Source organism: Suricata suricatta, chromosome 8, assembly GCF_006229205.1.
Source record: "Suricata suricatta isolate VVHF042 chromosome 8, meerkat_22Aug2017_6uvM2_HiC, whole genome shotgun sequence".
In the NCBI taxonomy this organism is placed as follows: Eukaryota; Metazoa; Chordata; class Mammalia; order Carnivora; family Herpestidae; genus Suricata; species Suricata suricatta.
The window spans coordinates 2,423,289-2,450,517 of record NC_043707.1 but is presented as its reverse complement, the minus strand read 5'-3'; the positions used below and the strand labels follow the sequence as shown (position 1 = coordinate 2,450,517).

The 27,229-nt window shown below is 47.8% G+C and overlaps 1 protein-coding gene and 1 long non-coding RNA gene across 3 annotated transcripts; one reads left to right on the top strand and one right to left on the bottom strand.

The window, feature by feature from the left end:
• Positions 1-442: 442 nt before the first annotated feature.
• On the bottom strand, positions 443-4,214 carry LOC115298551. Its single transcript, XR_003911785.1, has 2 exons — positions 3,476-4,214; positions 443-1,501 (listed from the first exon to the last, which is right to left on the bottom strand). It is a non-coding gene; the product is annotated as an uncharacterized LOC115298551 (long non-coding RNA).
• A 5,227-nt stretch (positions 4,215-9,441) lies between these two features.
• Positions 9,442-23,883, top strand: MEFV (MEFV innate immuity regulator, pyrin). 2 transcript variants are annotated; one of them, XM_029947478.1, is made up of 10 exons: positions 9,442-9,797; positions 12,356-13,180; positions 14,901-15,307; positions 15,748-15,843; positions 18,944-19,174; positions 19,539-19,561; positions 21,697-21,812; positions 21,991-22,023; positions 22,371-22,403; positions 22,569-23,883. In XM_029947478.1, the coding sequence occupies exons 1-10, from the start codon at positions 9,521-9,523 to the stop codon at positions 23,120-23,122; spliced, it is 2,595 nt and encodes an 864-aa protein (XP_029803338.1). In that variant the 5' UTR covers positions 9,442-9,520; the 3' UTR covers positions 23,123-23,883. The 2 variants fall into 2 exon arrangements, with proteins under 2 accessions (XP_029803338.1, XP_029803337.1); XM_029947477.1 differs by lacking the exon at positions 22,371-22,403 and having other exon boundaries at positions 9,469-9,797.
• Positions 23,884-27,229: the final 3,346 nt, after the last annotated feature.

The window sequence follows — 27,229 nt, the reverse complement described above, 5'->3', positions numbered from 1 at the left end:
TCAGGTGCGTGCCGCTTCTGCGTTGAAACCTTGGGGTACGCACAGGGTAGAAGGGCTTGGGAGCTCTGTGGGGTCTCTCTTCTAAGAAGCTGAATCCCATTAATGAGGGATCCACCTTCATGATGCAAGAAACTGCCAAAGGTCCCACCCCTAATCCCATCATATTGGGCATTAGGATTTCAACATCTGAATTTTGAGAAGACACAAACATTCAGACCACAGCACCTGGGTGCCACCCCTGGAGATTCTGATGCATTTGGTCGGGGCATCCTGATTTTTTAAAGCTCTACTGATAACTCTAATGTGCAGCCAAAGATGAAAACCACTGACCTAGACATTCAGTTGAAGAATGGCATAAGAAACTTGGAAGGAAGCAACAGGCCTAGCAGAGGATTTCCAAAGAGACTCCGTTTGCAGTGACTGGTAAAAGAAATGAAAGAGGTGGGTGTGCTCTGCTTTAATGAAGGTCACTGTAAATCATAGGTCAGGTGGAATTTCCAGTTCAAAGTCTTTACTTTGAACATGATATAAGTTGGTAGGTTAACAAGGGCCGCCAATTCCTTATTACTTATTGAGGCGGTGCCTAGACTGGCCTTGGTGATGTGCTTAAGCAACAGAACGAAACGGATGTGACCCTCTGGGACGAAGAAGTCTTGATGCCACCACCCGGGGCTTCCTGGCATGCTGCCTCTGGGAGCACCGGTCACCACTTAAGAAGGCTGATTATCTTGAGACTGTCATGCCGCGTGGAAGCCCACGCTGTGCACACGGACAGAGACGGACTTGCGGCCATCTCTAGCTGTCCCAGCCAGGCCAGCCCAGGCTGGATATTCCGGTGCCAGCAGACCCAAAGAGTCACCAGCAGACGGTCCTGAGGCCGCAGACACATGACCCCAGTCAAGTACAGCCACTCCAACAATCTCCAGACACGGGAGCCACCTCAGCTGAAGCTCCAGTCATGGAGCAGACGTGAGTTGTCCCTGCTGGGCCTGCTCAAAATCCTGACCAGAGTCGTGAGAGGAGAAAGGTTGCTTTTACACCACTAACTTCTGGGGTGTTTGTTATGCAACAATAGAGAACAACAGTAACACCTAAATAAATGGTCCCTGTACAAGATTCAGAGAATGTAGATGTAACAGAGAAAATGGGCAAACTTTTCCAACACCCCCTCATTTCACTTTTTCTCCTTTTTATAAGTAACAGCTGGCTGTACATCCTACCCATTTCCTTCTGATGTGTTTTTGTTATGATGCTATACGTATTTTCCCAGTTTTTTTAAATAACAAGAGTGTGCATGCATCAAAATGAACAGGCCTTTCGTTTTCTTTTCCGATGCATGGTATGCCATAGTCTGGGCGTACCACACTGGTACTTACTGTCTCCTATCTCCTCTACTGATGGACATTTAGGCTGCTTCCGATTCTTGGTTTCATGAACAATTCTGGAAGGGGCATCTTATAATGCAACTTCGTGTACATTCAATAATTTCCTTAGGATAGTCCTAGAAATAGAATAACTGAATCAAAGGTTACATGCATTTTTTAGGTTTTTGGGGCGGTAAAATATACATAACTTGAAATTTACCATTTTAACTACTGTTAAGTGTACAATTCAGAGGCATCGGTGCGTTCACACTGTTGTACAACCATTGCTGGCACTCACCTCTAGAACTTTTTCATCATCCCAGACTGAAACTCTAAGCATTAAATCACTCTCTCGCCTTCCCTCCCAGGCCCTGTTCGTCACTACTCTACTTTCTGTCTTATGAACTTGACTATTCTAGGTACGTCTTATAGGTACAATCAGACAACATTTGCTGTTTTGTGCCTAGCTTACTTCATTTACCATAATGCTTTCTAGATTTATCCATGCAACAGCATGTATCAGAATATTCTTCCTTCTCAAGGTTGAATAAGTGGGAGGGCACATCACTCAGTCAGGGCCACACACTGGTTAACAGTAGGCACTGTACTCTCACTGAGGCAGCCTGACCCCGGAGCCTGTGCTATGAAGGCACATGAGGCATTCCCATGACTGTTATATCACACATAACGTGCCTAGTATATGTCAGCCCCCATCATTAAGTGTCATCCATCGCAGTTCCAAAGCTATGATTTTTGGTGTTCTGATACCCTCCCGCCACCACTACATCGTCTTGGAAAATGTTTTGTGTGGTCTTTCAGGTCTGATTTTAGCTTTAACTTATAAAGTTTTCTCCTAACTACTGCCTGCAGCATTAAGAACTGTTTCCAGCTGCTGATTTCTGCAGGAGGTCCTTGGGGTTCCGGTGGGAGAGGAGTGTCCACCGGGCTTCCACCAGCAGCCCTAGAGACCATGTGCGAGGGCACCCTCTACAGGAGGCAGAAGTGCCACCTGAGCTTGGAGGGGATGCCCGGCCAGGTCGCCCCCGTGTGAAGGCTGTGGTGCAAATACTAAGGCCTTCCTGGGCAAGTGAAGGAATTTCAGCTTATTTCAATCATATATTTTTTTAATTATAGTTTCTAGTCTGTAATGTCAAAAGAATCAAGGCTTGAAATCTTAAGTTTGGATGTGCATTAATTTGATGTCTGCAGTATGTGTGTGTGTGTGTGTGTGTGTGTGTGTGTGTGTGAGTTTAGAGGTCGGTTTGTGCTGTGTGTTTAACTTTAGCAGCAAATCTGCTCTGCTTCTCCAGTACTGGCAAACCTTGCATGTTATTTGAAAACCTCACATATGTGTTTCTCTGTGGGCACAGTCTGCATTTTAAAAATCATTTTCTGAATCGTCTGCATTGCAATGGAAAAATGTTCCAGTTAGTGAGGTTTCATTTAAGTTTTTGTTATAAAAAATATGAGCGGGGAGGCCACCTGGCTGGCCCAGTCCTAAGAGCATGCAACGCTCAATCTCAGGGTCATGAGTTCAAGCCCCACGTTGAATATATTCATGGAGTATGTTTCAAGTGTCACAAAAAGTTTAAATGCTCATTGAAAAATGCAAAAAATATAGGGAGCACATAAAATGAAAAGCACAATCCCTGTCCCTACTTCTACTTTCCACAGGTTGCCATGTTATTTCTTGTCTCCCTTCAGATATTTGAATTTTGAAAACATTTTTCCCATTGTTTACAAACATGGGATTATATTGCCACACTGTACTGTAAACGTGCTTTTATTCAAGTCATGTAGTGACCGTCTCTGCACATTAGCACATGGAAAACCACGGCATAGTTCCAATGAATGCAGTGACGTCCATGGAATAGATTCGCCAAAATTTACTTAGCCAGTCGCCTAGTGATGGGCATTTCAGCTGTTTACAGTTTTTAACTAACTGGCAAATGTGGCGTACAAGGGAATGTTCCACAAACATGACAAGGATTTGAATGAGGTGGCCCTCACACTACCAGGCAGGTGACAGTCTCGTTATGCCCATGTGAGACTAGAAAGCAGTCCTGATGGGAAGGGCTTAATTAGAGTTGGAACTGGAAATACAGGCACACCTGAGTGTTCTTCCCTCGATTCCCGGCAGAACTCGTGCATCCAAAGAGCTCTTTCGCGAAGGTGACATATGTAAAACGATGACAAAGTCCGGGCGCGCTGGGACACAGCGGCATCTGCGCCTGGAGCTCGCTGCTCAGGCCCCCCAGGTGGACTTCAGAACTCCATGAACCCCTGAAGCGACACACGAAATGCAGGCGCAGGTGTTTTCCTGAACAGAACCATTATCTCTCTGGCCAACAGCATTTCCCTACATTTTTCAAAATAAATCACGATACAGAGAAGTTTAAGAATCTCTACCCCAGGGTTCTTGGTGTTTGAAAACCGACAAAATGGCAGTGCTGGCGATGGGCTGAGTGACCCATTCCTTTCAGAGCTCCCGTCACGACCAGAAACTACCACGTTCTCCCCTCTCTGGAAGCCAGGAGACAAGGGCCCCGGGCCAGGGGTGCCCCACGACCTGCCCGTCCTCCGCCCGGCACGGCATGGGGTACACAGTGGGCACTCGGTAAATACTTGCCGTAAACACGAGTGAACGAGGTCTCCCGGCTCTTACAGAGTGGGGGGCTGGGGAGAACACAGGCGGCGGCGCAGCCCCGCGCACCCACGAGCCACCGTGGGACGCGACCACTGCACTTCTCGGCGACCGGCCGGGGATACCAGCGGCGCCGGCGGCTCCTCCTCGCCGCCGGGCGCCGGCCGCTACGGAGAGACGCGGGTATAGGCTGCTGAGCTGCCACTCCCGAGCGCGCGCCGGGCCCCAGCGCCTCCTGGGAGACCGAGGCTCTGCTGAGCCCGCCCACCCGCCTTCCGATTGGCTTGGCCTACGCCCGGAGGTCCTTGGGAGATGCAGTTCCGGGGTTCGCCCTGGCGCGCGCTAGCGCGGCGTGGGGCACCGACGCCGTGAGGCACGTGGGGAGCCAACCCTCGGGGTCCCCGCGGAGACCGCGTGCGGCGTGCTTCTCGCTCCCAGCGCCTGCCCTACGCTGCCACTTCCCTTTTGTCCTGGGGCTGCCCGTGCCGTAGACAGACCCCGTGCTACCCAGACAGCCTCCGCTGGGAGCTCTTCTGCCAGGGGGCTGCCGCCCGGCCTGACACCCGCGGGGTGGGGTCTTCCTGCGCCCACGCGCCGGAGCGGGAACGGCGGCGGGAACCGCGCGCTGTGGGCGGAGGGCGGGCGTCTCGGCGGTGACGGCTGTTCAGGAACGGGGCTCTTCCGTCCGCACCTCGGACGCCGCCCACGACGAGCCCGGCGCAGAAGGACGCCGCTCTCCCTGAGTCACGGTGTCATACGTTATCTCACTGAATTTCCCAGCCCATCCATTTGACAGAGGGGAGCCCAGCTCAGAGAAGTCGAGTAACTGGCCCAGGTCCCGTTTTCCCCCCAACTACTTTGGGCATACTCGAAACTCACCAACCCTTTCAATACGAGGTGCTGCGTGACCAAAGCACTCTGGGCAGCTCGGCCACAACGGGGGGTTGGGGTGGGGGGGCTAAGAAGACCTGGAGGTGGGAGTGAGGACAGGACAATGTAAACCGAACCTCAAAGGGTGCGAAGGGAGAGCAGTCGCCTTCCAGGCAACTGGGTTTCTCTTCACTAACCTGTGGGCCTTTGGCGATGGGCCCGTATGCCCACAGCCAGCCTCCTAGTAGAGTCCCTCAAAATATTGCTAGAACACATTTTTTTCAATGTTTCAAATTGTAAAATATTTAAATACGTAAAAAAAATGTAAAGAGTAAAATGAACACCTACTAACCCTCTATCTAGACTTAACAATCAGAATAAATAATGTGTATGGCATCTTATGGCTTATGAGGTTTCTTACTTGGCGTTCACATATTGCAAATGAAACTCATTGGTGAACCAATCAGGGAGCTATTCGGACATTACTACTGCACAACAGCCACAGTTCCAGGTCACCCGCAGTAGCCCACCTTGGGGAGCTGGCCTGCTCTGTTTCGCTCCTGCTCAGGAGCCTATAGGTTGCACCAGAACTTGCTTTGCTCTCAGAAAGCACAGTTACAAATATGTTTCTCAATGGAAGGCTCATTGCCTGAAAATTCACTTTGAATTTGCAAAGTTAGCCCCTCGAAGCCTCAGATTTCTCCCTTAAAAGTTAATGTACAGAAGCACCCGGGTGGCTCAGTCGGTTAAGCGTGGGCTTCGGCTCATGGTTCGTGGGTTTGAGCCCCACATCCGGCTCTGTGCTGACAGCTAGCTCAGAACCTAGAGGCTGCTTCGGATTCTGTGTCTCCCTCTCTCTCTGACCCTCCCCCGCTCGCCCTGTCTCTCTCTCTCTCTCTCAAAAATAAATAAAAAACAAAAAAAATTTTAATGTTTTTAATATCTATTTTTGAGAGAGAGAGGAGACAGGGCGAACTGGGGTGGGGGCAGAAAGAGAGAGACAGAATCAGAGGCAGGCTCGAAGCTGTCAGAGCAGAGCCTGACACGGGGTTCTAACTCATGAACTGTGAGATCATGACCTGAGCCGAAGACAGACGCTTAACCGACTGAGCCACCCAGGTGCCCCCCAACCAAACATTTTAAAGACATTCTGAGAGGGCGCCTGGGCGGCTCAATCGGTTGAGTACCTGACTTCAGCTCAGGTCCAGATCCCACGGTTCCTGAGTCTGAGCCCCACAGCGGGCTTGCTGCTGTCAGCGTGGAGCCTGCTTCTGACCCTCTGTCCCCCTCTCTCTTTGCTCCTCCCCTGCTCGCTCTGTCTCAAAAATAAGTAAACATTTTTTTAAAAGGCATTCTGAGAGCTGTAATCCTCTTTTCACATTTCTTCATTTAAAACAATTACTGGAACCTCAAAAAAATGGAAGCTTAGTGAGTTTCTCTTGACCTAGAAAGGATTTGGTGGCGTCAAAACACTACCTTATAAGTCCATGCCTCAGAAATGTCCCTGTTGCAAAATTATCACTGCAATTGCAAAATATCCTGGTGTAGACTGGAAAGCCCAACTTCCTACCCAGTCCTGTCGTGCATCCAAGCACCTTAGCTCAAAGGAGTTTCGCAGACAGTGTAGACAGGGTCAGGGACCCCAGGAAGGTGAAGGATCCCGCACTATTTGAGTTCTGTCTCAGCAGTGGGGAGCAGCCTGTGAGGTGGCTGCTACTGCCTTCTGGAAGTTTGTACCGGTCTTGGTCCCAGAGATGCCCAGTCAGCACCCTTCCAGCCCAACCAGAGAAAATCACACATCTAACGTTTGCATCGTACATACTTATTTGGGTCCATCCATTTTTTAAGAGAGTATGTTGGGTTTGGGGTTATTTTCTCAGGAGGATCCGGAAAACTGAATGCTGTCAGGTATTAAACCAAAAGCACTGAATACTCTATCAAATATGAAGTACATAGATTGACTAGACAATAAGAAACATTCAGCTAAGCAGAACTCATCTAAGCCTTGATCCCAGGCTGGTCACACACAGGCAGGTCACACACAGCACTGTTTGTTGTGCCAGGCATCAGAATGTTGTAACTGACCTGTGGGCGTGGTCAGAGTGACCCATTTTGAGCCTCCTTGGCCACCTGAAAAGTGACAGCACTGGTTAGTGAGTATAGTAAAATAATAAATGAGTATCATGCAGATGGACAATATTGCAAAGTGGCTAAAAAGGGAGTTGGATTCGTGGCTCAGTCACTGGGCAAGTCACTAAACCACTAATCCTGGCTGTAAACGGAGATGGTGGATCCGGCCCTGAAGGAGTGCTTCAGAGATCCGAGACAGTGGATAGAAAGCAAGCTGTGCCCGGCTCAGAGTAAGCGCCGATGGAGGGCAATTGTGTAACCAACCAAACATCTATAAACCAAAAATTTCATGAGAAAGAAAGTTTAAATCAGGACACGCAAACGATGCTACGTGACAGAAAATCACCACTTGGCATGTACCACTGTGGCAACCGATTTAGGAAAGGCCTCCCGCCGAATGTCAGAATCGTGAGGTGATAGAATGTGGGAGAACAAGGCGTTTCCACATGCTCGGGTTATGTATTAATTACAAAGAAAAAACAGACACCTGGGGATGCCTGGATGTGTCCTCAGTCTGGTAACGAGGAAACAACCTCACAGATCTAAACTGAGGGACCTTCTGCTTGGAACAGACTTTTGAAAAACATGGTCTTGACAGAACTTAAAGTTCTTGTTTGATGTTTATTTGTTCTTGAGAGAGAGAGAGAGAGAGAGAGAGAGAGAGAGAGAGAGAGAGAAAGAGAGAATGCATGGGGGAGAAGCAGAGAGAGAGGGAGACACAGAATTTGAAGCAGCTCCAGGCTCCCAGTTGCCAGCATAGAGCCCAACGCTAGGCTCAAACTCACAAACTGTGAAATCATGACCTGAGCCGAAGTCAGACACTCAACCCAGGCATCCTGTCTTGACAGAACTTTAAAAGGCGGGGAAGTATGCGAGTGTTCTAGATAGAAGCATACTACAGAGATGTGACCACTAAAAGCAATGCAGGATCTCTGATTCAGCCCTGGACAAGCGAAAAAAGCTGTCAAGGACATTGTCACAGAAATTGGAGAAATTTGATTATGGATTCATTATAGTGTTATTAATAATGTTAATTTTCCTGAGTGTGGTAACTGTATTCTGAGTATTTAAAATAATATCCTTGGAGTGCCTGGATGGCTCAGTTGGTTAAGTGTCCGGCCTCGGCTCAGGTCATAATCTCACAGTTCGAGAGGTCATGATTCATGATTTCACAAGTTCGAGTCCCATATCAGGCTCTGTGCTGACAGTTCAGAGCCTGGAGCCTACTTCAGATTCTCTCTCTCTCTCTCTCTCTCTCTCTCTCTCTCTGTCCCTCCCCCACATTCTTTCTCAAAAAATAAACATGAAAATAAATAAAATAATATTCTTATATCCTTATTCTTAGTACTTAGGGTATCTAGGGTATTTGGAATGATATCTGATAATGTTTTGGATTCATTACTGAATGGTTGGGGGGGCTGGGAAGGGGGAAAAAAGTTCATGCATGTGTGTATGTAAAATGCAAACACTTGGTGAATCCAGGTAACTTTTCTCAACTTTTCTGTAGGTTCAAAATTTTTCAAAACAAAAAGTTGAGGATAAAGCTCAGGGTACGCAGAAAGACAGAAGCAGTGAGTTGTGGCCCACACTGGGCCATGAGCTCCAAGAGACACCCATGCCTTTTTCACCCTGTTTCTCCAGCATCCTGGCATTCTGTCCAAAATATGTGTTGGCTGGCTCAGTCAGTAGAGCATATGACTTATGATCTCAAGGTTCTGAGTTCAAGCACCCTGTTGGATGTAGAGCTTACTTAAAAAAAAAATCTTGTTACATAAATGTGCACGGATAAGCACCCTCATGGGGGGGGGTGCCCTCAGGAAGCCGGGGCAGAGTAGGAAACAAACAAATCAGCTTGACCTTTCCACACAAGGTGTTTTGAAGCCTGTGTGATGCTGAAGGTGCCAGAGCGCCGGGCCTACCTCCGCGGGGGCGACACCGGGGCCCGTGTCCTGGCACTGCCTTTCTGGCTTCCTCTCCTTCATAGGCCGGGAAAGACAAAGCTTGGGGGGCTGCATTTGTTGACTCCATGCCCCCACCATTTGCTCTGGAGAGTCAGTAAAATCCCAAGAGTCCGCAGGAGAACAACTGGCCAAAGGGACTGACCCCTGTCCTCTTCAGCTTGGGACCAGGGGCTTTGCCCCTATTCCCCACCCCTACCCCCATATCGAGGGAGGAGAAAGGGTAGCACCTGAGTGCCTGCTCAGGGTCACGGCTCTGGAATCTGATCCCAGGCCGGGGCCAGTGTGTGGAGGTGAGGGGTGGGCCACCTGGAGGACCGTGTGGCTGGAAAGGCACTGCGCCCTCCCAGCCCTCTCCAAAGAAACAGAACATGAGCCAGTGGTGACACTGGGATCAAACAAACAATGACACTCAAAGCTCCGTTCTCACCAGAATGCAGAGAATTTCCTGTGCCTTTTCCGTTATTTCACAACCTGTCTCTTTTTACTCGCCCTCTGGGCTCCAGGACAGAGGCTGTTCAAACAGCTGGCTCCGGCCTCTCCTGGTCAACACCATGATCAAGACTCCTAGTGACCACCTGCTGAACTCCCTGGAAGGGCTGGTGCCCAGTGACTTTGAGAGGTTCAAGTTTAAGCTCCAGAACAGCAACCTGGAGAAGGAGCACTCCCGGATCCCCCGGGGCCAGCTCCAGACAGCCAAGCCGGTGAAGCTGGCCACTCTGATGATCACCCACTATGGCGAAGCGCACGCCGTGCAGCTGACCCTGCAGGTCTTGAGGGCCATCAACCAGAACTTCCTGGCAGAGGAGCTGCACAAGGCGACGGGCCCAGGTAAGCGGCCCCCATGCCCCTGCCTCCCCCCCGCATGACTGCTGGCTGTTCATGGGGTGGGGTGGAGGTGCAAGAAGGAATGTGGGTCTAGACCAGTGTGTTGTGACCCAGGGATGAGGAGTCCAGGGTCTCCCGATGACCCCAGAGACTCTGGAGGAGCAATTCCTTTCTGCTGCTCAGCTGGGTTAGTACAGCCGAGCTATTAAAAATTAAAAAAGGCTGAGATTCCGCCTGTGGGACAGAATCAGGAACTAGACGCCTGACCTAGAGGATCCCACACTTCCTAAGCGCTTACGGCTTAGACAGACCAGCATCTCGGGGAGAGGAGAAAAAGGGCTTGCTAACCAGCCCTCGGCAAGGTTGACAGGTCATCCTCATAGCAGGACCCATGTAATTTCAGTTCTTTGACACACTTCACAAAGGCATTCTAAAGTTCTCAATCCTGTCCCTTCCTTTCCTTCATCTTTTCTCTTCCCTTTTTTATCTCCCTTCTCCTCCGCTTGGTTCTTCTGCTCCTGTTTGGTTTTAAGTTTCTGATTTCATGACACCGTGATCAACAAATGTGACCTATTTGATTTTTGCTTTTAAAGATTTTTGCTTATGAGGTTTGGGAGGAGGGCTAATATGTGGTTGGCTTAAAAAAAAATAGTCTTGAGTGAGTATTTCTTCTACTTCTAGACTCTGAGGACACATTAGAAATGCTTTCCGTGTGTGATTTTCCGAAGTAGAAATGTTTAAATAACGTGAAAGTTCTTTCTCTTTGACAGAGTGATAGGTTAAACCGTAATCGGAGTCAGAGTGACTCGCTGGGTACAAGTTTTAAGTTAGTTTTTCACGTTTTAAATCCTAGTTATTAGCATCTTTGGGGCTTTTCCCATCAGGCCTTGAGCCAGTTCGGGAACTTGTGTTTTCCTAGGAAGCGACAGGCTTTGACAATAGGACGTGTTTTAAACCACTTTGAGGCCATTTTAGGGAGAGCATGTTCAAACCAAAAATTAAGATGCTGATTACAGAAAATCTTCATTTCTTTATTAGAGTGATGGTTTTCGAGTTACATCCCAGGATGATATTTGAGGGACTCTCTGGAATGTTAATACTTAATTCAAATTTTATTAGCCTTTCTAATTCACAAAACCAACAAATTCATATTAAAATATGTCATTAGGGGCACCTGGGTGCTCAGTCAGTTAAATATTCAACTCTCATGGTTTGTGAGTTGGAACCCCACATCAGGCTCTGTGCTGGCAGTGAGGAACCTGCTTGGGATTCTCTCTCCCCCTCTCTCTGCCCTTCCCCCAGCTCAGGCTGTGTCTGTCTCTCTCAAACAAATAAATAAAAACTTAAAAAAAAATTTTATAGTTTAGTTTTGAGTCAGGGAGAGACATAACATGAGCGGGGGAGGGGCAGAGAGAGAGGGAGATACAGAATCCTAAACAGGCTCCAGGCTCTGAGCTGTCACCACAGAACCTGATGCGGGGCTTGAACCCACGAACTGCGAGCCCACGAACTGCGAGATCATGACCTGAGCCAGAGTCAGACATTTAATCGAGTGAGCCACCCAGGTGCCCCCAAGTAAATAAAAACTTAAAAATAATAAATAAATAAATAAAATAAAATGCATCATTAACCAAATTTTGAAATTCTGGAGGCCACCAGGGTGACAGTTTGTATTATACTTGAACCCTTTTTATGTAGACTTTGGAATTAAGCCTTTCCTGTCACTTCTGTATTCAAACTGTATCCTCAAATTTCCAATAGTTAAAAAAAAGGTCACCATTTACACTCACTCATCTGTCTGTTAGGATTTTCTTCATATCACAAAACCAAAGAATAAAACAGAAGTTAGTTTCTGAAGTTTTAACAGAGCCCTTCAAAGCCTGTTTTCAAATTTTTGTGCCAAACACCTTAATACTTGTTTATTGAGGGATTTTATAAGTGAACTTCACACATCTACAATCACACACACATTTATACAAGTCAACTATGGTTTTTATGTATTTTTATATTAAGAATTCTATGTAAGACTTTATATTGGAAGTTCCCCCGTCAAGTTTGAAAACCACTTTTTGGGAAATACGTAGCAAATAATTAGCATTTTCTTGTTTAATAATTGCTGTTGCCTAGAATGCTCTGAATTTCTGGGGGTTTTTTGTTTGTTTTTGTTGTTGTTTTCTTTTCTTTTCTTTTTTTTTTTTTTTTGGAGACAGAGCACGAACAGAGAAGGGCAGAGGGAAAGAGAGAATCTTTTTTAAATTTATTTTTATTTATCTTTAAGAGAGATAGAGAGACAATTGGAGGAGGGGCAGAGAGAGAGAGGGAGACACAGAATCGGAAGCAGGCTCCAGGCTCTGAGCTGTCAGCACAGAGCCCGACTCCGGGCTCGAAGTCGTGAACCTCCAGATCATGACCTCAGCCAAAGTTGGACGTTTAATCGACTGAGCCATCCAGGCACCCCGAAACTTCTGTAATTTCTGAGAGGATGTCCCTCCTGTCCCTTCTCCCATCCCGGCCCAGAGCACCACACATTTTCATGCCTCTACATCTCGCTGTCTTTGCAGAGTGTCTGATACAAGAAAGTGGCGTTGACAGCTCAGCAGTGTCTGGCTCCTCTGGAGAGAATAAGCCCAAAGGCCTCAGGCTACCGGAGGTCTCGGAAGGTGACAGGCAGCGGCAAAGTGGTGACGGGGCCCCCAGCCTGCCAGCCAGCCAGCCTGAGTCTGGAAGGGGGCTCCAGAAGAAGCCTCAGGGCAAACGGAGAGATCCGAAGAGCTCGGAAGGCCTGGATGTGCCGGGCAAGCCAGGGGCCAGGACCGCGCCTCCGGCCCTCAGGAGAAGCCCTCTCCCGGCCAAGCTGCAGGGGGAGAAGGGGGGCGAGCCTAGTGTCAGGCTACGCCGAAATGCCAGCTCTTTAGGACTGACCTGTGGCTCATATACTGGGTCCCTAGGAAGGGCAAATTCCAAGATACGTGAGGCACATTTACCTTTAGGACAGAGGCGCCCCAAGAGTCTTGAGATTCCCATTTTTCAAGCAGAGAGAGAAGCTTCCAATGCAGAAACTCTTCTGTCTCAAGAGAAAATGGGAAGTGACAACCCAGCCTCAGCAGCCACCCCCAGTCAAGCGGCTACTCTGGATGGAGGGGCTCCTGTGGCTCCAGAGAAAGGCCCCAGGAACCTAGAACATTCTATGAGCCTGAAAGGGGGAGCATTCAGGAATACGCTTTCTAATGTATCATTGGTTAGAGCGAAGACAACCTGGGAGCAGCCAGAATCTACGGGACCGTCTAAGAAAAATGCAATTGAGGGTCAGGAGCACCCTGAGAGCTGGAGGATGGTGGGCGCTGAGCTGCGTGAGCCTTCGTACCTACAAGCCCCTCCTTCCTCAGGTGAGAAACGACCCAAAACTCAGGAAGACATGGCATCCTTAGGCATGGTGACCTGTGCAGGTGTTCCCGCACAAACCTCCTTTCATCCCCGCTGTGGTTATGTCACCAGATCCCTGAGTTCCCCCCTGAGACCCCTGACCTTCGGGGAATCTGAGGGAGGTGAATCCTGAGAAAATGCACGTATGCACTTCTTCACAAAATGTTGCATCAAAGTTGGTTAGTTAGTTCTTCGACACCTGAAGTCCTTTAGAATTCCAAGGGATTCACGGACTCCAGCTTGAGCATCTGGGAAAGACTGGGTAAGATGGCACCCGCTTCTCACAATGACCCCATGGCAATAGGTCATGGGGCTGAGGTTCTGCCATTCACCTTTCTGGGCAGCAAGGAGAGCTGTTGGCTAAAATCTTTATTTTAAAAAAAATTTTTTTAATGTTTTATTTATTTTTGATACAGAGAGAGACAGAGCATGAGAGGGGGAGGGGCAGAGAGAGAAGGAGACACAGAACTGGAAGCAGGCTCCAGGCTCTGAGCTGGCTGTCAGCCCAGAGCCTGACGCGGGGCTCGAACCCACGACCGTGAGATCTGACCTGAGCCGAAGTCGGAGGCCTAGCCGACTGAGCCACCCAGGCGCCCCAAGTTGGCTAAAATCTTAAATCTCTTTCACTTAGGAGGCAGAAATTAGGATTATGTTGGGTTGTGGGTGACAGACCGCCAAAACAACGCTAACTGAAACAAGGTACAAGTTTGTTTCTCTTTCACATACATGACTCACAGGTGGTTCAGAATAAGGAATTCAGGCTCCTGCTGGTTTTCTGTTCCACCAGGGTGGCTCTCAAGCTCATGGTCTCATTCCGAACAGCAGGGTGTAAGGACAAAGGATAAGAGTATCACTTAGGGAAGGTTTCCAGAAGTTTCTAGAAGCTGCTTGTGATGCCTCCATTTATATCCCATGGGCCAGAATGTAGTCAAACAGCCACACCTAGCTGCAAGGGAGGCTGAGAAACGTAGGGGTTTGGAGGGGGTTGGGGGTGGGAAGCAGCCATCAATCGATGGGCAGCAATCAATCCTATCATGAGGGAAGGACGGGCGAACGCTTGCGAGGCACGCCTCCCACAGCCTCGCTTACAGATGTGATATGAACCCCTGGGACCTTGTGAGGGGGTGGAAGGGGACTAATGGATTGAGTGTGTTTGTTTCTTCTTGTGCCTCCTGTCATTTCTGCCTTACGAACATGGATGGGAGGAGAGGTCTTTCTAGAACACACACTTCTCAAATCCTTACCATGTGCCACTGACACTACCAGGGGTCAGGCTGTGAGTAACGCTCTGTCCTGAGGGAGCTTCCCCTCGCGTGACGAGCAGCGAAGGGGGTTTTACGTGGCAAAGCAAACACTGGTCAGAACGTCTCGCTGCCTTTGTATCACCTGCTAGATCTGCGTCTGTGTGGGAAGAAGGCATAGAATTTATATATATTAAAAAAAAAAAGACCTTTCTTTAGGATAAATACCCAGGAATTCCAAGTCTCGGGACTGTCATGAGGTCTATCCCCTAGCCCTCAGTTCCAGCGGGTGGTTCACTGCCTCGCTGGAGCCAAGTCAGGGGAGGACAAGCTAGCAGTGGCCACAGTCTAAGTCCAGGAGCTCATGTGTCCCAGGCATGGGCTCCCTCCCTCTGCTCTGGTTCATGGCACCCCTTCGTAACATCTTGGGTTTGTCACTCAGGAACTTTTTTGACTGCTGCGTCTCCAGGGAAGCCATGGGAGGAGGCTGTGACTGTCCTGTGCCAGGCCCAGGAAGGAGACCAGGTCGGTGGCACCCATGTTCATGATTCCTGCAGATACTCGGTTGCTTCTAGGGATCCCAAGACATCAGACAGCTGCTCACCCAGCGGCCTCCAGAGCCAGGCCCCCCTCCTGGGAAAGGACTCCGGAGACCGGAAGCGGCAGGAGGGCTTGCAGACGGCCGTCTTGAGCTGCAAGGACCTGCCGCAGTGCGAACGACACATGAAGCAGGCCCAAGTGCTCTTCTGTGAGGACCACGGGGAGCCTATCTGCCTCATCTGCAGGCTGAGTCAAGAACACCAAGGCCACCGGGTGCGCCCCATCGAGGAAGCCGCCCTGGAGTATAAGGTAGGCTGCCGGTCAGAGTGGGGGCTATGCTTTCTCTGCTGGTCACCAGGACACGCCAGGGTGGCTTTATTTTCCCAGTAACCCTGGGAGGTTGGTGCATTAACCAGCATTCCTGGGTTGTAAATGGCAAAAACAATACAAACCAGACCAGCAAGAAGGGAATTTAGTGGTTCGTGTAGCTGAGATCCAAGGGTACTGGTTTCAGGCATGGCTGAATCCAGGCGCTTACAGGTCATTATGAATCTCTCTCTCACCACTTCTTGGCTCTGCTTCCCTCGGTGTGATGGATTCATTCTTCCTCTTTCCTGGGCACCCTCCCTATGCTCTTGGCTGCAGCACCATCTGACTTACTCACTAAAGCAAATTTTTCCTTCTAGAGTTGTCAGCAACTAAAAATGGCAGAAGCCAAATTTAAACTTAAAAAAGTGCCCTTTTTTCAGGAGCGAATTCAAAAGCAGCTGAAGTATCTGAAGGAGCTGAGAAAATCTGGGGAGGAGCAGAGATCTCAGGGGAACAAGAAGACCGCGGACTTCCTGGTAAGGCTGGGCTGTTCTGTGGCCAGTCCTTGCTTGGATTCACCCCTAACAAAAGGAGGGAGGGGACCAAGTATGAGCAGGAGATCTCCAAATTATGTTCTGATTCATAGGGAAGCAGAACTGATCATATATTTAGAATCAGCTGCTCTTGGGGTGCCTGGGTGGCTCAGTTGGTTTAGCATCTGACTTTGGCTCAGGCCACAATCTCATGGTTCGTGGTTTCAAGCCCCTGGGGTTGGCCTCTGTGCTGACAGCTTGGAGCCTGGACCTCCTTTGGATTCTGTGTCAGCTTCTCTCTCTGCCCTTCCCCTGCTTGTGTGCACTCTCTGTCTCAAAAATAAATAAATAAACGTTAAAAAAAGAGAGAGAGAATCACCTGTTCTTGACAGGGCAAGGAGGTAACAGGAATTCAAGGATGCGCTGGCCCCTGGAGAGGGAGACCCACCTCCCGCAGGGAACGGAATCTCCCAGGGCCCTGTGCTTTCTCATGCTCATCACTAAATGGTTCAGAGAAACTTATGCCAGTGGCTGTTGCTGAGGCATGCGATTGAGGAAACGGGAGGTGAGGCTTTTCCATTTTATTCTCTTAAATCTTATTTATTTGAGAGGGGAAGGGGCAGAGAGAGGGGGCTAGAGAGAGAATCCCAAGCAGGCTTCAGTAGGAAGCCCCATATAGGGCTCAATCTCAAGAACCATTAATTCACGACCTGAGCCAAAATCAAGAGTCAGACGCTTAACCGACTAAGACACCCAGGTGCCCCAAGACTTTTCCATTTTAAATATTCCTCTGTATTGTTTTTATAATTGTTGCCCATTTAATTTTTTCCACAAACACCATATTTTTATAATTCAAATGGTTAAAGTAGACATTTTCTTTAAAACTGTCACTTTGTGATGCCATGAATTTCAATAAATACACTGTTGGCTTTCCTCTGTTGAACTTGGACACATAAGTTGCTTCCTTTTTCCCTGCAAGTGAATTCGCCCACCCTAGGGAGCTCTAATTTGCCGGACACATTTCTGTTGGCTAGACCATCTCCTACCACACCACAATGGGGAACAGGCAAAGATAACAAAGGCAGGAATGGGGACAGGCATGGCACTGGCCCAGGTGTCTGGCTTTTGGGAAACTCATGAAGTGTAATAAAAGAAAACCCCTTTCCTGTAAGCTGAGGTGGTGCTGGAACTTGTGGGAGAAGCAGAGGTCAGGGATGCCCCCGCCATGAAGGGGAGGCAGAAGCCGGGAGCACAGGGAAATCCAGGCGGACAAGAAGGTCTGCCTTCCCTTACGACGCTCATAGTGACACGCGTCCCCACCGAAAGGTGATGCTATTTCCACCTTCTGCTCCTCCTCCTCCTTTCAACAGTTAAGAAAACTTTGTTTAATCATATGGGAGGGGGAAGGGTAAGCTCTTTTTGATGCCACAATGCCAGCTAAAGCAAGTATAGAATAACTGAATTAGAAAATTTCCAGGGGCACCTGGGTAGCTCAGTCGGCTGAACGTCTAACTTTGGCTCAGGTCATAATCTTGTGGTTCATGAGCTCGAGCTACACACTGGGCTCACTGCAATCAGCACAGAGCCCACTTCAGATCCCGTCTTCGGCTCTCTCTGCCCCTCCCCCACCCCATCTCTCTCAAAAATAAATAAACAATAAAAAGAAACTTTCATTATACAAACACCAATATAACAATTGATACCAACAGGGATCATCAACAGATGCTAAAATTTTTAGCAGAAGATTCTAAGAGGACAGGATATTGACTCTTCCAATTACTTAATAATTATAAAGAAAATAATGTATTTTTACAGTGAAGAGAAGTGGTAGACCCCTCCCCAGCCAAGTGGATGATTTCGTATCTCAATAACAGTGAGGGATACACTGGCCACTCTGCTTCTCCGTGTGACGCGCCAGCCAGCCCAAAGCGTTAAGTATACAGTATCCTGGTCCAGGTGTGCAGATGAATTTAATCAAGAGCAAATTTAATGAAAAATTTTAGAACATAGGCCACTGAACATGACAACTGACTTGTCCTCTTTAAAAAAGAAAAAAGCCAATGTTGCTACCATCAACAATGACAATTAAAGATTAGGAAATATTTTTGGTTCAAAAGGACTAACTATCCTTTTGAGCCCAAAATGAAAAGACTTTTTAGTGCAGTCCTAGAGGATCCACAGGGGCTTCTCCCTCCATGGAGGAAGGAGAAGGTGCCCGAGAGCCACTTCATCTCTCTGCAGAAAGTCTCTAGTGATGAGGAGAAAGAGGGTGATAGGACACAGACCAAATGGTTGACCCATGTGCAATGGTAGTGGAAGTCAAGTTCACTTCCATTCACATGAATGGACTGACTGCCTCCATTCAGAGCCACACTTTAAGACCTTCCGTATGCCAATGCTTTGGCGGGCAGCGGAGAGAAGTCTCCCTCCTGGAAGACTTGGTCGTCATAACCTTGTCCATCGATGACCCCAGGTATATGCCGTCCTCGCGCTGGCATTCAAGGAAGAAAGTAGGTGACACCGGGTATCTTCATGTCCTGTGGCTGCTGTCACAAAGTATCACAGACTGAATGTCTTAAACCACAGAAATACATTCTCTGCAGTTCTATATGCCAGAAGTCCACAATCAAGTTGTTGCCAAGATCGGTTCCTTCTGAGGGTTTTGAGGGACAGACACATTCCAGGCTTCTCTCCTCAGCTTGTTCATCTTTTCCCACGTTTCTTCACATGGTGTCCTCCCTGTGTGTCTGTGTCCCAACTTCCCCACTCCGGTACGACCTCATCTCAACTAATTACATCTGCAATGACCGTATTTCCAAACAAGACCATATTCTTAAGGTACTAGGGGTTAGGATTATAACATAGGTATTGGAGGGGATACAAATCAACCCACAAAACTAGGTTCTAGGGCATTTTACAAGAGCCAGCCCCTGCAGCTCTCAGTCTGTTCTGGAAGATTCGGGGCCATTTTGCCTCCTGCTCTGAAATGTAGTCCTCCAAGAAGCTGGGGAAGCAGCGAGCTTCCAGGGGGTGGGCTTCCAGGGAGTCCCTGGGCACACACATCCAGCACTGCACAGACCCCCTCCATCTTTCTGTTCCCCAGAAACAAACCGAAACCCAGAAGCAGAGAATCCAGCACCAGTTGAAGCAGCTGTACCATTTTCTGGAGAAGCATGAGAAGCTCTTCATGGCCTCCCTAGAGGAGCTGGGCCGGACCATTGGCCAGGTCAGGGAGTCATACAGCACCCGCGTGTCCAGAGACATTGCCCTTCTCGATGAGCTGATTGGGGAGCTGGAGGCCAAGCAGTGCCAGCCAGAATGGGAGTTCATGCAGGTGAGTGTGGCTGGGCCCAGCCTTCCTCCGCCCACTGTGCCCAGGAGGACGACATGGGCTCTGTTATACCCCAAACAGTACAGATCAAGAATCTTATGCCCAGATCCCTTTGATGTGCTCTCTGGAGCCCAGGGTGTCTCAGCATTCAAGGGAGCCCCTGGCATCTCCCAGAAAAGAAAAGCAGGGCGTGGGTGTGGTTCTGTTGCAGGCCCCACTGGGTGGCACTTTGGGTGATGAGAATTAGAACCACGAAGGGGTGCCCCAGTTTTGCTGATATGCTGGGGCTGAGAGCCCAGAGGAAAGGACAGGAGTCAGACGGTCCCTAGGAGACGTGTAATGGAGAGCTTCCTCTTTTCTCTCCTAGGACATCGGAGTCACCCTGCACAGGTACCAAGAGATCCCCTGGGTATCCTCCAGGAAGCAGTGGGGAGGCCTTCCTCAGAGGGAGATCCTCCCCACCCCGAGTCTGTGACTCCTCCTGGGCTCCTCCCGTCTCCTCCAGCTTGCCAAGGCCTTTTTGGATTTGTGTAGGGAAAATGGGGAGTGTGATGAGGAGAAAGAGCATGGGCTGAAGCCTGGAAAGAATGAACACAGCCTGTGGTGCAATGGTGGTTCCTAAGAAACCTCTCTAAAGATGGCCATTTGCCTCATTAAAACTGTTCCTGCAGAAGCGCCTCCCTCCCTGAGGCCACACGTGCTTGGAGGGAGGGAAGCACTTTCCAGGAGTGGAGATGCTAAGTGCAGCCAACAGGGGAGGGGCGGGGAGGGGAGGGGAGGGGAGGGGAGGGAGAGAGGATGCTGGATGCTACAGTCATCCTGGGAGCTCTACAAAATCGGGACATCCGGGCCCTGGCACACGAACTAAATCCAAATCTTCACGAGTCTGACCCTGGCGTAATTTTTTTTGGTCTTTTTCCTTTTTTTCGGTGGCAAAACATATCATATGAAATGTACCATGGTAACCATTTTTAGGTGTCCAGTTCAGTGGCGTCAATGATGTGCATTCAGATTACTGTGCAACCAGCGACACCACGGTCTCCAGAACTTTTTCATCCTCCCAAATTGAAACTCCACACTCTTAAACCGTAACTGCCCATGGCCCTCTCACCCGCACCGGGCAGCCTCCACTCGGCTTCCTGTCTTTATGAAACCATACAGTATTTGTGCTTTTGTGCCTGGCTTCTCTCACTTAGCATAATGTCTTCAAGGTTCATCCACATTGTAGAATGTATCCGAATTTCATTCATTTTTTAGGCTGAGAAATATTCCATTGTATGTGCACACTGCAATTTGTTTATCCTTTCATCTATCAATGGACACTTGGGTTGCTCCCACTTTCTCACTGTTGTGAATAATGCTGCTGTGAACACTGGAATACGTATACCTGTTTGAGTCTCTGCTTTCAATTCTTTTGGGTAAATACCCAGAAGGAGAATTGAAGTGTCATATGGTAAATCTAGGTTTAGGTTTTTTTTTAATATTTTATTTATCTTTGAGACAGAGCATGAGTGGGGAAGGGCAGACAGAGAGGGAGACACATAATCAGAAGCAGGCTCCAGGCTCTGAGCTGTCAGCACAGAGACCGACGCAGGCCTCGAACCCAGAAATGTGAGATCATGACCCGAGCTGAAGTCGAAGGCTTACCCGACTGAGTCACCCAGGCACCCCTATGTTTAGTTTTTTGAGAAACCATTATACTACTTCCCACTGTGTCTGCACCGTTTTTACATTTCTACCACCAATGCACAAGGGTCCCAGTTTTTCCAGGTTGTTGCTAATATCTGTCATTTTGATTTTTTCAGAATAATAATAGCCATTCCAGGAATTCATATCTCATTGTGTTTTTTATCATCTTTTTTATTTTAATAGAAAAAGACTAAAGACTTGTAATTAATTTGACCTATATAATTCTGGGCTGAACATTTCAATATCAGCATCATTTTAAGGCCATTAAAACTGACTGTGGTTTTGACAGCCATGTTTTTTAAAACACCCTAGGTGATGCCAATCTGTAGCCAAAGTTGAGGGCCAGTGTTTAAAACTTGAACTCCAGAGAAGACTTTCTTTACACAGCGCAGGCAGGCTGGGTGTGCCCTGTGAAGGCTATACCTTCTTCCAGCTCATGGGAACTTGGGCTACCCCTATGCTCCAGCCTTCTCTGGCCAACAGTTTTTTTTTTTTTAATTTCAGAGAAAGAGAGAGTACACATGGGGAAGGGGGAGAGAGAGAGGGAGAGAGGGAGAGAGGGAGAGAGAGAGAGAGAGAGAGAGAGAGAGGGAGGGAGGGAGGGAGGGAGGGAGAGGGAGAGGGAGAGGGAGAGAGAGAGAGAGAGAGGGAGAGAGAGAGGGAGAGAGAGAGAGAGAGACTTAAGCACAAATTCCACATTCATGGTAGAGCCTGACTTGGACTCAATCCCATGACCATGGGATCATAACCCTGAGATCATGACCCAAGCCAAAATCAAGAGTTGGACATTCAACCAACTGAGCCACCCAGGTACCCCAACAATCTTTTGTCTCTAGGACCAAGATGGTGACAGTCCCTAAGCCATGGGCCACTCCCCCAGAGGTCGAAAAAAAGATCCACTTGTTCTACCAGAAATCAAAGTTTGTGGAGAAGAGCATGAAGTACTTCTCGGGTAGGTGGGCTAGGAAGAAAATGGGAGGCACCTGCTCACTTCTGCCCTGAGATCCATACAGCCCAGACCTCCTGGCATTTCTTCTCCATCTCCCACTGCCTTTCTGATGCTACCTTCAGCCTCTTCCTGATCTGCCCCTAGCCAGGGAACCTAACGCAAGCTCCCTTTCTTCTTTTAGAAATTCTGCATTCAGAAATGGTCACCATCAATGGTGAGTACAGCGGTGGTATGATGTGCTTGCCAGGGGTTACTCTGATAATCCCTATCCTGTTGACTTCTGGGCATTGTTTAGAAGAGAGAAAAACACCTGTAGCAAAGGCAGAAGAAAGCCCTCATAGGCTCTGTACTGGACTTGTTGGTTGGGTCATCCCATCAGACCAGAGTCTCTAAGGCAGACCCTGGGGTCTGGGAAGAATGGGGTTAATCCCAGCAGAGCAAGCAAGGTCCTGAGCTGGGACGGGGGTCCTTGTCTGTCCTGGTTGTGACCAGGGTAGATTTAGCCTCTCTGAATTGGGATGCTCAGGGCTCCCCCCTTCCCCATCTTCTTTTTCTCTATAGTTCCAGACCTGATTTGCGCTCAGGCATATGCCGGTAAGTGCCCCGAGCAAGGCAAGTGGCCTTCCCCTGCTGGGTCCCTGTGCTGACCTCCACTGAATTCTAGAAGAGCATCCCTGTCCATGTTTCCTGAAGGTGGGAAGAACCCTGTGGGGACACTGCCCATGGACCCCCAGCTAGGTATTCTAATTTTCTCTGCAGTTAATGTGATTCTGGATGCAGAAACTGCGCACCCCAATCTCATCTTCTCTAATGACCTGAAAAGCCTGAGACTTGGAAACAAGTTGGATCGTCTGCCTGACAACCCAGAAAGATTCGATAGCTGCGTCATCGCCCTAGGCCTTCCAACCTTCCTCTTTGGCCGCCATTACTGGGAAGTGGAGGTAGGAACCAAGACAGGGTGGATCCTGGGTATCTGCAAGGCGTCCATCAGCAGAAAGGGGAACATGACCCTGTCACCTGACAATGGCTGCTGGGTGGCGATCATGACGAAGCGAAGTGAGCTCCAGGTGTCCACCACGCCCCCAACACGCCTGCAGTTGACGGAACCTCCCAGACGCGTGGGCATCTTCCTTGATTACATCACTGAAAACATTTACTTTTACAACGTAACAAACAAGTCCATTATCTACACATTCACTGGGGTCTCTTGCTCTGGGCCCCTTCAGCCTATCTTCAGCCCTGGAACACACGATGGAGGGAAGAACTTGGATCCTCTGACCATATGTCCAGTGGGTACCCAGGGGCCTCAATGAATGCCCAACCCTTTGCATCTCTCTTCAGGATCCTAGCCTTGTAGCTTGAATCTGTACACTCAACTGTCGTTACTGAACGCCTACTGGGTTTCAGCTGCTGTGGGTGATATAACGAATAAGAGAACAGTGCCTATGCCCGAAATGCCTGTGGAATGGTTGCAGAAATAAGCTAGGCACACAAATGTTGGTAAAACAAGGATAAAAAGAGCGCATGTACTGATGATGCTTCAAAGGAGGAAGTACATGGCTGTTGCTTAATAAATCCTTGTATGAATTAGCACCCGAAGATGCCCTGAGCCAGAGATCTCACCCTCATTTTCCCTCAGAACTGTATGGCAAAGATGTGTGCCCTCATTCTATCCCCCACTTTCTTGAGGACTTGGAAAGCTGAAAAATAAATCAAGCAGACTTCATGGTCATGCTTTTGTACCTGAGTTAATACTTTATTGTACTGGCTAGACCCCATAAAGAAATCAAGTAGAAAATTTGGTCATAATTGCACTTGGTTTGCACTCAATTTGTTGTCACTTAGTTAATCACTGTGAGACCCCATTTTCCTACTGAACACCATGAAAAAGATGGAGCTGCTGGGGTGGGAAAACATTGGACGCAGATTTCAAGTGTCAGCTTTTAAAAAAAATACCTGTCCTGATCTATGAAAAGCCTGTGGAATATTGGGTGTTCTAGTCCACAGATACTCTATCATCCCCCATTTAAAGGGATGCAAAGAGAAAGGATCTAAGAGAGAGAGAGAGAGAAAAGAATCAAATGAATATTAGACTAAAATCCTCCTACCCCATGGGGGTTTCTTCATGGAGGTTTGTTCTACGCACATAGTAGATACTCCGACACACTTCATGTGTTCTATTTGCTTAGCTGCTCCCAATTCTCCCGATAAAACCTTTCCATGAACATTTCCTTTACTTTTTTCCACCACTTCCCCATATATTTTTTTTTCTCCTGTTATTCGCAAAATGGCTGCAGAATGTGAACTATTTGATGACACTTGTTACCGTTGGCCATACAATCCTTCAGAAAGAGTAGTAATGTTTCATGCCTAAAGCAATGTTTGTCATTTAAAATTTTTGGCTGACTCAATAGAGATCAATGGGGTTTTACCTGTTTTATTTCATTACCTGCTAGTGAGGCTCTGAATGTTCCATATGAACGACTTTTCACTTCATTCTACAGAAACAGCACAGTTCCTCTGACTACTTGCTATGTGGAATCTAGACACTGAATTCAGCTGTCTGTAGTACTTCTTCATACATATTTTAAATACTAAACATTTGTATTTGTAAGATGAAAATGTCTGTCTTTTTTTAAATTGAGATATAATTCACATACCATAAAATCAACCCTTTCAAAGTGTATATTAAGGGGTGCCTGGGTGGCTCAGTCAGTTGGGTGTCTGGTGTTGGCTCAGGTCAAGATCTCACAGCTCGTGAGTTTGAGCCCTGCATTGGGCTTTGTGCTCACAGCTCAGAGCCTGGAGCCTTCTTCAGAATCTGTGTCTCCCTCTCTCTGCTCCTCCCCTGCTTGCGCATAAACATCAAAGTGTGTCTTAAGTGGGTTTTCGTGTATTCACAATATGTACAAACCTCTAAATCCAGAGATTTTCATCACCCCCAAACAGGCCCTGCATCCACTGGCCATTCTCTCCTATTCACAGCCCCATGCAGCCACCAGCCTATGTGCTATCTCTGTGGACTTGCCCATTCTGGATATTCCGTGACAGTAGAATCGTACATTATGCAGGCTTCTATGATTGGGTTCTTTTGTTTGGCATAATATTTGCAGGTCCATCCATGTTACATGACGCATCAATACCTCACTCCTTTCTTTACTGCTGAAAAATAATCCATTGTACGGATAGACTACATCTTGTTTAACCACTCATCAGTTAATAAACACCTGGAAAGTTTCTTTTCAGCCATTATGAATAATGCTGCTATTCGCATACAAGTTTTGTATGTTTTCATTTCTCTTGAGCTTATACCTAAGAATGGAAATGGTGGGCCATAATTCTACAATAACATATTAAGAGACTGACAAACTATTTCCAAAGTGCCTGGGCATCTTTTCAAATATTAATGACATTTAGTTTTCATGACTTCATACCTTTGCCTTTTATCAGTTGGCAGGAGCTTTTTGTATGTTGGGAATGTCTAATTCTTTATCTGGTCTTTCTTTTACAATTGCTTTCCAGTCTATTCCTTATTTGACTTTATTAATACTGCTTTTTTAAAGGTTTTTTAAAAATACAGTTACACAGAATTATACTTTATTTTAAGGCACTTCAATTTCTTGTCTTGCCTCTACATTAAACCAATGTTATTTTGTGTTCTTTCATTGATTATTAAATTCCTTTTTTTTGGTATAAAGTATAAGGATAACGAGTCTTACTTTCTTTCCAGAAGAACAACTTTTGCTTAGCACCATTTATTTTATGCTAAGTTGAAATGCAACCCTTTCATAAAGGTTCACATACATTCAGGTCAATTTGGGCACTTACTATTCTTTTCTACTGTTTTACTTATTTACTCCTAGTTCAAATCATACTGATTTTCTTTTAAGGTTATTTTTTAAAATTTTTTTTTCTTTTACATTGATTTATTATTGAGAGACAGAGAGAGACAGAGCACAAATGGGAGAGAGGCAGAGAGAGAAGGAGACACAGATTCCAAAGCAGGCTCCAGGCTCTGAGCTGTTAGCAAAGAGCCTGACTCGGGGCCCAAACCCATGAACCATGAGATCATGACCTGAGCTGAAGTCAGAGGCTCAACCGACTGAGCCACCCAGGCACCCCTATTTATTTGTTTTGAGAGAAAGAGAGAGAACGCGCAGGAGGGGCAGAGAGTGGGTAAGGAGGAGCAAGCTCCTCACTGTAACGTGGAGTCTGATGTAGGACTCAAACTCACTAAATATGAGATCATGACCTGCCTACTGCTTTTTTGGGGGGAGGGTAGGAGGGAACGCAAGCACACAGGAGGGGCAGAGAGGGAATCCCAAGCAGTCCCCAAGATGTGAGCATGGAGCTAGATGCAGGGCTGGAACTCGAACCATGAGATCATGACCTGAGCTAAAATCAAGGGTCTCCCATTTAACCCACTAAGCCACCCAGGCAACCCCCCCATTTTTTTTTTAGTTGTGTGTGTGTGTGTGTGTGTGTGTGTGTGTGAGAGAGAGAGAGAGAGAGAGAGAGAGAGAGAGAGAGAGAGACAGAGGGAGAGAGGGAGAGAGAGAGAGACAGAAGGAGAGAGGGGGAGAGAGAGAGAGAGAGAGAGAATGCACCTAAGCAGGGGAGGGACAAAGAGAGAGGGAGAGAGAATCCCAAGCAGGCTCCCTGCTGTCAAGGCAAAGCCCAAGACAGGGCTCTGTCTCACCAACTGTGCAATCATGACCTGAGCCAAAATAAAGAGTTGGAAGCTAAACTGACTGAGCCACCCAGGTGCCGCCAAACCATACTACTTTGATTGAAGGAGTTTTTGTTGTTTGCTTTGTTTTGTTTTTGATGTCCAGAAAAGCAAATATTCTTTTATTTTACAAAAACTTGTGGTAGCACACAGTTTTGGCACTAGTCTGTAACATATGTTTAAAAAATTTTTAACGTTTATTTATTTTTGAAAGACAGAGACAGAGCACGAGTAGTGGAGGGGCAGGATGGGGGGAGAGACAGAATCTGAAGCAGGCTCCTGGCTCTGCACTAACAGTGGTGACAGCCGTGAGCCTGATGTGGGGCTTGAACCAACAAACCATGAGATTGTGACCCAAAGTGGGGCGCTTAACGGACTGAGCCGCCCAGGCGCCCCGCCATAACATATTTTAATCCATGGCTAAGTGAGTCACCTATAGTCAAGGTTAAGGGGAAAAAACATTTTTTTCTTTTTTTTGTATTTCTACTTTTGTCATCCAGCTGGAGGCTGGTGTTACTGAGAGAAATACGGCAATCCCTGTCCGGAGGTTGTCATAACCCTGAGCAGTGGCCCAATGGGGAATGAACGAGTACAGAAACAATGGAAGGAGAAAGGATGCTTGCGCCTCCGTGAGAGGCTGAGGAGGGAAACGAAGGTGACTGGAGAAGCGGAAGACCTTCCCCCGTCAAGC